Source organism: Rutidosis leptorrhynchoides, chromosome 2 (genome assembly GCF_046630445.1).
Source record: "Rutidosis leptorrhynchoides isolate AG116_Rl617_1_P2 chromosome 2, CSIRO_AGI_Rlap_v1, whole genome shotgun sequence".
NCBI lineage: Eukaryota > Viridiplantae > Streptophyta > Magnoliopsida > Asterales > Asteraceae > Rutidosis > Rutidosis leptorrhynchoides.
The window spans coordinates 549,510,769-549,522,172 of NC_092334.1; the positions used below are offsets into that span (position 1 = coordinate 549,510,769).

The 11,404-nt window shown below is 30.8% G+C and overlaps 1 protein-coding gene across 1 annotated transcript; it reads right to left on the reverse strand.

Moving 5' to 3' along the window:
* Positions 1 to 6,389: 6,389 nt before the first annotated feature.
* LOC139893053 (protein RBL-like) lies at positions 6,390 to 10,697 on the reverse strand. Its single transcript, XM_071876188.1, has 6 exons — positions 10,638 to 10,697; positions 9,724 to 9,861; positions 9,530 to 9,628; positions 7,445 to 8,529; positions 7,098 to 7,359; positions 6,390 to 6,822 (listed from the first exon to the last, which is right to left on the reverse strand). Exons 2-6 carry the CDS (start codon positions 9,740 to 9,742, stop codon positions 6,704 to 6,706), a joined length of 1,584 nt encoding a protein of 527 aa, XP_071732289.1. The 5' UTR covers positions 9,743 to 9,861; positions 10,638 to 10,697; the 3' UTR covers positions 6,390 to 6,703.
* Positions 10,698 to 11,404: the final 707 nt, after the last annotated feature.

The window sequence follows — 11,404 nt, forward strand, 5'->3', positions numbered from 1 at the left end:
AAGACCATCGCTCTGATACCAACTGAAAGGACCCGTCCTAATCCATCCGGACAAAGTCCACATCGATTACAAACGATTCACACTAGTTGGTTACAATCGCGAGGTACTTAACCTCTATATGATACATTTTTACAAACATTACATTCGTTTTGAAAAGACAAACTTCCTTACGTCGAAAGTTGACGATATGCATACCATTTCATAATATATCTAACTATAATTGACTTAATAATAATCTTGATGAACTCGACGACTCGAATGCAACGTCATTTGAAATATGTCATGAATGACTCCAAGTAATGTCTCTTAAATGAACAAATGCACAGCGGAAGATTTCTTTCATACCTGAGAATAAACATACTTTCAAGTGTCAACCAAAAGGTTGGTGAGTTCATTAGTTTATCATAAATAATCATTTCATAATTTTTAATAGACTACAAGATTTCATATTTCCATTTCTCATAAACATACGTCACATGCATAGAGACAAAATATCATTCATATGGATTGAACACCTGGTAACCGACATTCACAATATGCATAAAGAATATCCCTTATCATTCCGGGATCCTCCTTCGGACATGATATAATTCGAAGTACTAAAGCATCCGGTACTTTGGATGGGGCTTGTTGGGCCCGATAGATCTATCTTTATAGTTCGCGTCAATTAGGGTGTCTGTTCCCTAATTCTTGGATTACCAGACTTAATAAAAATGGCATATTCGATTAGATAATCCAACCATAGAATGTAGTTTTGATCACTTGTGTCTATTTCGTAAAGCATTTATAAAAGCAGCGCATGTATTCTCAGTCCCAAAAATATATATATTGCAAAAGCATTTAAAAAGGGAATAACGAAACTCACATAATGTATTTTGTAGTAAAAATACATATGACTATATTGAACAATGCAGGGTTGGCCTTGGATTCACAAACCTATATTATTCGTACATATATTAAAACATATAATGGAAATCACTTAATTTCCCTTATTAATTACATATTTATGTGTTTGTAGTTGTATAAATCTTATACTAAATTCTATTAAAAACATATATTTCATTTATTATATTTATTATAGCTTGGTTTATGTGTTATATATATTACTTTAAATTAATTATTATTTGTTCATTTAGTTAAAATATCTATATATTATATATATACATATATGTTTAGTGATGTATTTAAAAATCAATAGTTTGTTATATGTAAGTATTCATATAAATAATATTAGTAAGTTTGATATATATAGTTATGTGAAATTTTAATCTAATTATAGTCTACGTCATAAGTATATTGTATGTACAAAATATTTATCTGCTTAAAATAATAGTTTTTGATAATAATAATGATGTACTAATAATAATAATAATGATAACTTTATTAATAATAATACTACTAATTAGTAATTCACTTAGATTATAATTTTTATCCATAATTTTTAAATCCATACATTTATATTTTATATATATTCTTATAATCTTAATGATAATACCTTTAAAACTTTTATTGTCATAATTATAATACTATTATTAAAACCTTTACATTCCTAATCATAATCTTCGCGTTTAGATTTCCTAAACTAGTGACTAAGTTTCTATAACATCAATTTGCAATTCTCATCATAATAGTAGTAATACTTATATTAGGAGTAGTCTTATAAAATTAATAATAACGACAATAATAATAATATTTAGTGATAATACTAATAAAAAAATAATAATTAATAAATACATTTATCATAATAATAATATCATCTTATATTTAATAAGAATAATACTAATAACAATAACAATAATAATAACAATAACAATAACAATAACAATAAATCATAATAATAATAATAATAATAATAATAATATAATAATAATAATAATAATAATAATAATAATAATAATAATAATAATAATAATAATAATAATAATAATAATAATTAGAAACTACCTCAATAGCAACAGCTCCAAAAATAATTGCCTTTGTCAAGGCTCGAACTCGTGACCACTTGTTAACCCGGCACCACATTAAACCAACTGATCTGTTTTGTCTTTCTGAGATTATTCTAAACTTAAATTTATAAAACCCGTTTTTACTTCCCATCTACTTCTTCATAAGTAAAATTCGACCAGAGCAAGCAACTAATCATATCTAATTGGTTTTAGTGTTTAATTACAAAACATATCCGCTTCTATTTCAATAAACAAACACAAATGAGAAGAAAAAAATATATATATTTATGCAGCAGTAGCTGCTGCTCGTCGAGCACAAAGAAAAAAAAAATGATATTTGAAACTTAGAACGTAATAGACCAAAATTATAACACGAAGTATATTGCAATTCTATCCTAGAAACTATTGGAATTGTCAATTTAACTTAATTCATAATAGAAAGTTCGAATTTGATTTAAGAACAATGTTTGACTTTTTAGTTTATAAACTTTGACTCAGAAATTAAGAGTCGATACAAAGAATTGGGATTTGAGGTTTTACAGAAAGTTTTAGTGAGGGATTCCTAATAACTTGGCATTTATACATTTTGAGATAAAACTATAATTCGAAGTTTGGCAAAAAAGTTGAAGAACAGAGGTTATGAAACTGGGTTCTTCCTGGTTTTTGTTTAAATTGAATAAAAAAAATGTTGTTATTGACTTCAGAATTTGGGAATGATAATGTGAGTTGTATTCCCTCAATTAACAACTGATTTTGATTGGCAACAGACTGGCGACAGGAAAAAAAAAAGATGGAGAAGAAAAGAATGAAAAAATAAATAAATAAATAAAAATACTGCATAATCTTGATAAAATCATATATGGATTTCGATTGATTCCTTTACAGATAAAAAACAAAGTTAAAAAGTAGTCTTTGATGGCTCTTCCTAACCAACTCGTATGACTTTCCTAACTCATATCATTTATTTATAATTGCATTTATATTATATTTATATATATATAATTGTATATATATTAATATTAATATATATTAATATATATCTTGTGTCTATATATTTATTTATATATATCTGTATCTAATTCAGAATTTTATTAAGACTATATATATATTGAGACTAAAAATATATTAAGACTATATATAATACTAGTAATAACATTACTAATAACAATATTTTTTATTGATAAGGCTTTAGTAATAATAATTAGTAAATAATAATGTGATATTATTAATACTAATAAAAATGATAATTTTTAATAATACTGATAATAATTTTCAACCAATAATAAAAATTCTTAATGATAGCGAAAGTAATAACATTTATATAACAATTATATTTTAACTTGTATTATATACTATTAATTATATAACATCATGTAATATATCATATAATAACTTTTCTTGAATTTTTATTATTTATAAATTTTATTGAAAACCACATATAATAATAATTGTGCATGGAAATCATATATTATTATATATATAAATTCATTTTAAATTATACCTAACTATTTTATACCTTATTCTTTTTACATATTTAATTCTAGTGTTTAAAATTTATATTTTACTATTTGCAATTATCATATATACTTACATTATATATATATATATATATATATATATATATATATATATATATATATATATATATATACAAACAATTGTTCGTGAATCGTCGGGATTGGTCAAAGGTCAATTGTATACATGAACACAGTTCAAAGTTTTTGAGACTTCAACATTACAGACTTTGCTTATCGTATCGAAATCAAATAAGATTCAAGTTTAAATTTGGTCGAAAATTCCCGGGTCATCACACGGGTATTTACCAGTTATCAAAAATCTTACGCACTACGTTAGGAGACCCTAACAGAGTCCAAATTAAACAAACGAACCTGTTCTGTGACCCTTATCACAAACTGGTCTCAACTAAAACATCAAATAATTATAAACATATAATTACTAAAATCACTAATTACGCCATACCCCATAAAATGGTCATTTCACCTAGGCCCGATTACAGGATGTTACAGTTGTGGTATGTATATGTTAGCAATAGATTTAGTTTCTATCGCTTTGGGTAGTTTTAGGAGTTTTTTGCGGGGTTTGGTCGACGTTTTGAGGTGGTTGTGGTTTGTTGGTGCATCTAATGGTTATCAATGTTGTTGGTTGTATGGTGGTAGTTTTTAAATTCATGGCTACTTTCCCAAGTCCTAGTTTCATTTTTTCCTTGATGGACTTCGTTGTTTTCGGCCAGATTCAGTTTCATCATAATCCTTCAAATTTTTTCACTATCAATTGTTTCACGGCGGGTTCATTGTCTAGTGTTTCACGTGGGCCGGGATAAGCGAAGATGTCGGGTTTGATTGCTTCAAGGGGATTACATTTTTGTTGCTATTGTGTTTTGATGTCAATGTTCTATTGGTATGAGTTCAAGTTTGTTCATGTAAGTCGTCTGCTTGCATACAGTTGTATTAGACTATAGAGTGTAATCATTGTGTTTTGTTCAAGTAGATTGTAGGATTAATTTAAACGAATCGTTTGTATTTGTATCATTTGTAACGTTCTCCAAATCATATCTATTTTATTTTAATTTACGTTTATTCAAAATATATATATATATATATATATATATATATATATATATATATATATATATATATATATATATATATATATATATATATATATATATAGTTTAATAAACAGTGATAATATAGGGCTAACCGTCAAAACTAACAAACCATAGCTATGAGAACCTACTACGCTAATTTCTATGTTTTAGAATTTATTTTTTCTAGAAAATTTTCAATATTATCCCTTATATACTAAAAGTCTCGCCCAAATCTATCGTTACATTCATTAAAAACTCAAAAAACGACATCTTCCTTTCTCCTTAAAAGCCTTCCACCCTTCCAGCAGTTCTTCATTCATTCTTTCCCACAAAGCAACAACCAAATGCGTCTTCTACAACTCAATCGACACAACGACAGCCAAATTCTTGACCCAAGAGCTACTACAGTCGCCGCAAAATCCTAAGCAGGAGCTTCATCATCAACGTGTTTGACGCCAGACACGTCGTTTTTCCCGCCAATAACTACTCCGTCACACACACCGTCATAGTATCCGTCGTCGATCTATCAGGTAAACTTTTGCTTTTGTTAGGAATTTGTAAAATTAAGGGTTTGAGGTTGGAATTTTTAGTTCAAAACTCGGAAGTAATACTAAACCAAATTTAATCATAAATCTAGGTGTTCATCTTCATGTAGCGTTACGATAATTTGTTGATTTCGACTAGATTTAACTATTTAGGTTTTCTCTTCTTAGTGGAGCAGTATCACTCAATTTGGATTTTCTATTAGCTAATCTCTTCAATTATTCTGACAAGTAATAATATTTTCTCTTTGTTGTATAGACAAATTAATTAATCCTGGGTTTCGACTCCTTTGTGTGATAAAAATTGTTAATGTTAATTTCTGCCTTTAGTGCTTAATATATTAATTTCATTGGATTGGATACTAGCATTTCATTTTCTAGTTTGGACTATTTGAACGATTTTGCAACACTTTGAATGATTATATACATATTTGAACTAGGTATATCATGTACCTTAAATTACATGTTTCATAGTTTAAACGTAAATTACATAAGTTTACTCTCAAGTAATATTCAAATAACTCAACATACATGGAATTCGGACGGTAGACACTAAAACAATTATCTGAACAAGAACACATACACTATTCTTTGTATTTATTCGATTTCGATTCGAATTCCAGAAATTATCAAACAAGCTGAGCTCATACACTGATACAGTATATCGGCTATACTTGACAAAATTAGCCGGTAGCTTGTAGTTGGTAGCATTTTATATGTATTTAGGTGTTTGATAAAGTAGCCGAAACTTTTAAAATAGAAAGTAAAACGACAAAAGCTAAATGTTTTTTTCTCAAATGTTAGTTCTATTAGCTTTTAGTTTTTATTTTTTTCCTCCGTCTAAAAACTTTAAGCTCCTTAAACCAAATGAAACTTTTTATTAGATAAGAGTTTTTCAAAAAAAAAGAATATAAACTAAAAGCTTCTAAAAATATTTACTATGTAACAAGAAACAGGTGAAACTCTTGACAGTGATTTTTTTTTTTTTTTCCTTCTTTTTATGTACATATATATATATACTAACAAATTGAGGATCAATTAAATAGTTTTGATCGTAGAGACTATTATGATTCAAAGGCGTGAAGAACTTTAACTAAGATGCGAGCAATGCTCATTATAAGACTACTCTCACTATCATTATTGCCAGTAAATTCATACTACTCCGTACAACAGACTTACCAAATTAAGCCGAGTTTTGCAATCGCATTCTCAAACATGACATTTTATTCTGTTTATTTAATATTCGATTTATATTTATATTGTTACTTGCCAACTAATAGTAACACTATTTATACCGAATTCGTATTCGTAATAATACAAGAAAGCAACAGCAACAACAAAACCGGCCAAATTCTTGCAGAGAACTGCATATTACCTTTTGCTTGTTTGCAAGTACAATTAAACTATTTAAAAAGTTGACCAACAAGGAATGCCAAATTTTACCATAAGAGGCCACTAAATATAAATGTCAAACTTAAACTTAAAGTCTACAACAACTTCATTAGCTTACATTTTTAATAATCATCATCTGCAACATGATTCATATCATCTTCTTGTTTAATCCTGATCTTACTTTTAAGCCCTGAAGTTTACCCGAAGCAATTGTTTTATGTAAAAGATTTCGCTATCTTTTGTACCTGCTGCAATTCCAACACCTTTTCAGACGGTTTTCGTCTTCTTTTCAAACTTGTCATGCCCGTATCTTCACCACCAGAATTTTCCATCCCTGCATTAATGATTCAGAAATTAAATATGTAATTCAGTCATTGATTGCTAAAACAGCAACTAGTCTAACTTCTAATCCTGTCAGAGTTGACTTTGATTACAATTGACATCTTTAAAATAATTGACATTTGTTACAGTCGACTCTGCGTTGACACACCTACACGCAAATTTTTATGTATTATTGCTTATTTTCCTTTTAGGGTAAGACCTTAATGGTATGTTACATTATGTTGACAATTTCTACACAGAATGAATACTGATAAAGCAATTATTTACCTTCAGTATGACTAGAATCATGGTTCATGGCCCGACCATCGCCAGCTGTCTCTTCTGAAAGCGGTGAATCAAAAGTCTTGCCGTTACCTAAATTTGACGCATATCCGTTGCGCTTTTCCTGCTGCTCGGAAACATCAGGACACGGATCTGCAGGCAAGAAGCATAGTTCATCCTGTGAGATGTCTGAATCACTAAACGACGAGTCCCGTTCCATGGTCAAAATGTCAACTTCATCATCTTCGTTCTTTTCCGATTCCTTCACCTATAACAGTTCACATAGTAAAACAAAAAAGTTTAATCTACATAATGTGCTATCAAATTTACCATAGTTGTAACTGTAATTTTACCTTTTCAGTTTCTGGCATCAAATCAAATTCATCTTCACGTTCAACATACTCCTCGTTCTCCTCCAGTTCCTTAAAATCCGGGGCAAACGCACTCCAATTCTCAGTGTAGTCTTTGGCCCAAATGTAAACTAACCCCGTTAACGAGACCGAAACGACAATCGGATGAACGGGGTGCCACGCCAAATCCATCAACGCTTCCTTTGGACCTTCAAGAATTTTCACAAGGTGTCCCGCACGATCCCAAATGTATATTTTATGCTCACCTTTACTAGCGGACCCACCAACAACCCACTCACCGTCACCGCTAAAACACGGTGCTTTCCAATGCACTCGGGTCACGGAATCTTGAAACTCCCGAAAAAGCGATAAACATTTCGACCCAACACTAAATTTATCAACCTCAACTGTATCGCCATTGTGTACTTCATCGAGAACTTTAAGTGAATTTTTTAACGGTAAAAGGTTATCATATATTCTAATTGTACGGTCACTTGAGTTTGTAAGAAGGTAGCGGCCGTCTCTACTAAACACTATATTTTTTACGACCGCGCCACCCGAAATCGGGACAACCCCACGAACGAAATTCTTTTGGTAGTCAATTATAAGAATTTCCCCAACCGAATTCCCGACGTAAACCAAATCCCCGTATTTGTTAAAGCATGCTGCTGTTGGAGTGTACTGGGCCGATCCATCCGAAAGTTTAGATTTTGATGGAGGGGTGGGCCCGTTGACTCGGTCAGACACAGATATGGGAAGTGTCGTAGTGGTTTTTGCGGATAAATCAACAATCATCGGAGCTGATGAGAAGGGGCAAACGAGACAAAGAGTTCCGTCTGATGAGCCGCTGTTGGGATGTAAACGAGCTTGTAAAGGGGTGTGTTGCAGTGTGGTTCGGTGAACTTTTTCTCCCTTTATAACGTCCCATAAAGTCAAAGATTTATCTGCAGCTGAAATGAGTATGCGATGACCGTTTTTTGACCAGCAAACGCTAGTAATAGCAGCAGTACAATCCCGATCCCTGAGTTCTTTTGCAATTCCTCGGGTCTCGAAGTCCCAAATAACACAGCTTCCATCTGAGCACCCAGCTGGATAATAGGTTGTTAAATTGTCAGAAATAGAAAAACTGGATGCTTTAATAGAACTTAATAGGAGAGAGATAAAATGTAATAAATCGTACAGTGAAAAGCATCAATAGATATTAGTTCGCAGCTATTATGTCAAACAATAGGCAAGACAACAAGAGCAATGGTTGCAAACGGCGGTTGCGACGGTTTGGTGAATAGCCCGTGTCATTTCGACCAAAAACGTAATATTAGTCAGTCAAAGCTAAGAATTCTGGTCAAAGTTGGTCAAAAGTCGAATCAAAGTCAGTCTATGTCGGTCATAAGTCGACTTTTTGTTTCCCCAAGATCTCAAAAGCACCTCTCAATCACGATTACCCACAATTAAAATATATCTCCGTCATTTGATTAAAGCTATGCAATAAAGTTGCAAAACCTTAGCGACTATTTCATTAATGACTAAATAAAAGAACAAATACGTAAAGTGTAATTTATTTCAAATAGCATGAAACCCTAAATAAATAAGTGAATAACCTTAATGATATTTTCATGGGAAAACAACATTAACAGTTCTATTAACAGTACTAAGTAATTAACAGCCACCATTTATCATTTTAATACCATAAACACTAAATTCACAAAATACCCCATACTTTCACCTATTGTACGAATAATGCTCTTGATGAAATTTACCTAATTTGATATAATACATATGGAAATAACACATAAATGAATGCACATTTTACACATTATAACAGTTGTATCATGCAAGAATACACATGGCTTTGACAGCGTTATGGAGCTGCAAGCCAAACAACGAATTGCAAGTGGTGCAGAACATCCACACAAGAATAGAAGAGGTAACATACGTACACTGTAACCCATTAGACCCCACCTAAAAATTCATCTTGCAGGATCATCAAAAAAGTAAATTTCATGCAAAACAGACCTACTAGCTTGTATATTTCAAAATAACTAATTACTTAATACTGAAATTTTGTACCAAATATGGATAACTAATTACCCGCAAGAAGAGTGCCACGGCGATTAAATGATATGCATTTCATGATACCATGTTCCAGATACTCTTCTATCACTTCTGGGAAATCCCCCTGCAACGGATCTTCGCCCCAACAAACACGTACAAGAACAATAAGTTGATCAACAAATAAAAACAAAAATATTTATACCAAAAGAACTATAATTAAACAACTTTACCTATGATTTGAGCATTCATGGCAAGTGTGTTGTATCAAAGTTGATTTATGCCTTCATTAAAGGTATAAATGCAAGAAGAAAAGCGTTAGGTTTTGAACAAAAACATAAGTGTATTTTAGTTGCAAAACTGATGATTTCCTGCGATTAGAACATGCAACAGATAGTGAGACGGTTAGCATTTTCATATCCGTAGTAAATAGTAAAAAGCTCACACTAACAAAGTTAATGAAACACCAAACAAATGTAACCGAAACAAGAAAAGGCCAATGTATGCGATGGACACAGTCATCAGAAAGAAGTTCTAAATCTAATAAACGAGTAGAATCGTAAATAGTTATTAGTGGTTGGCAAGCTAAACATAAAAACCAATTAATTGCGATTTGAGAGACGAAAGACATGAAAATGAAAAAGCATGTCACCCCTTGCTGCACCAAAATGCGATAATCATTTTTCCTTACCCTTTTCCCCCCTAATTACATAATAACTTATCAAAAAATTTGATTCACCAAACACTGATTATTAGATTATCGGTTAATGTATAAAGCATTTTGCCACAGCTGATTATCGGATTCTAATTATCAAAAACCAATAATCAATTTTTAAAAAGCGTACCCAAATCATACTTTCACCTAGATTATATGTTTTCAAAACTCTTTTTGTATTTGATTACTAAAATCCAGAAACAATGTCCGATGCTGTTACAACTCTCAACTCCTCAATTACAAATTAGGGTTTACTTTGTCCTTTAAATTTATAAAGTAACTAAACTAGGTTGATTAGTGTTGATATTGGTTGGATAATTGAACATACACCGTACTCTGTATTAATTAGGGTTTAATTGGGACGAAGATAAATATATTTTGTAACAAATACAGCACGAGGAGAAGAATTGAAACGAACAAAACCCAAATTACCTGCCGGAATTGTGGTGGAGAACGGAGCGACGCGATGTGGTGGTGGAAACGGCGGTGGAGTAGCTGCGTGAATAGTGATTTCCGATGGAACTAGTAGTTTGGATTGAATAAAAATACAACGGACTTTCGCATTTAGGGATGAACCCGCGACCCGCGGCGTAGTTGTGATGGGAAGTGTTATTTCCACTTTATTTTTCTTTATGATTTGTATTAAATTTTACTATTTTAAAATTCGTGTTCCGAATAGTTAGAGTGTTGCGGAAATTGATTGAAAATATATTAACATTTAAGTGAAAGTTGATATTGGTCTCATTATGCAAGTGGTCAAGTAAAATTTTGTACATATATTTTGTTTGCCACTATGAAAATCTGCACGTTCGGGTCATATGTATTAACAACGAAACTATATATAAATAAAAGTTTACTAAAGGTGGTCAAATAACTTAACAAATAATGTCAAAATACATTATAAGACTTACATATTGTAATATTAAAACATATATTACCTTTACAATTTACCGTTGAACTTTTAAAGATCTCTCTTTATGACTGCATATGTGACAGTAAGCAGATACATAATAATTAGAGTAAAAAAAAACTTCTAAATATAAACATGAACCGTTACGTATACTACACCACACAATATAAAACTCGTAAATAGAATAAAATTGAAGATTCATAACATTGAATAACAATTGATATGAAATTAACAATTATTTATTAACTATTATAATAAAGATATCTAACACCACCAAAAATAGTAAACC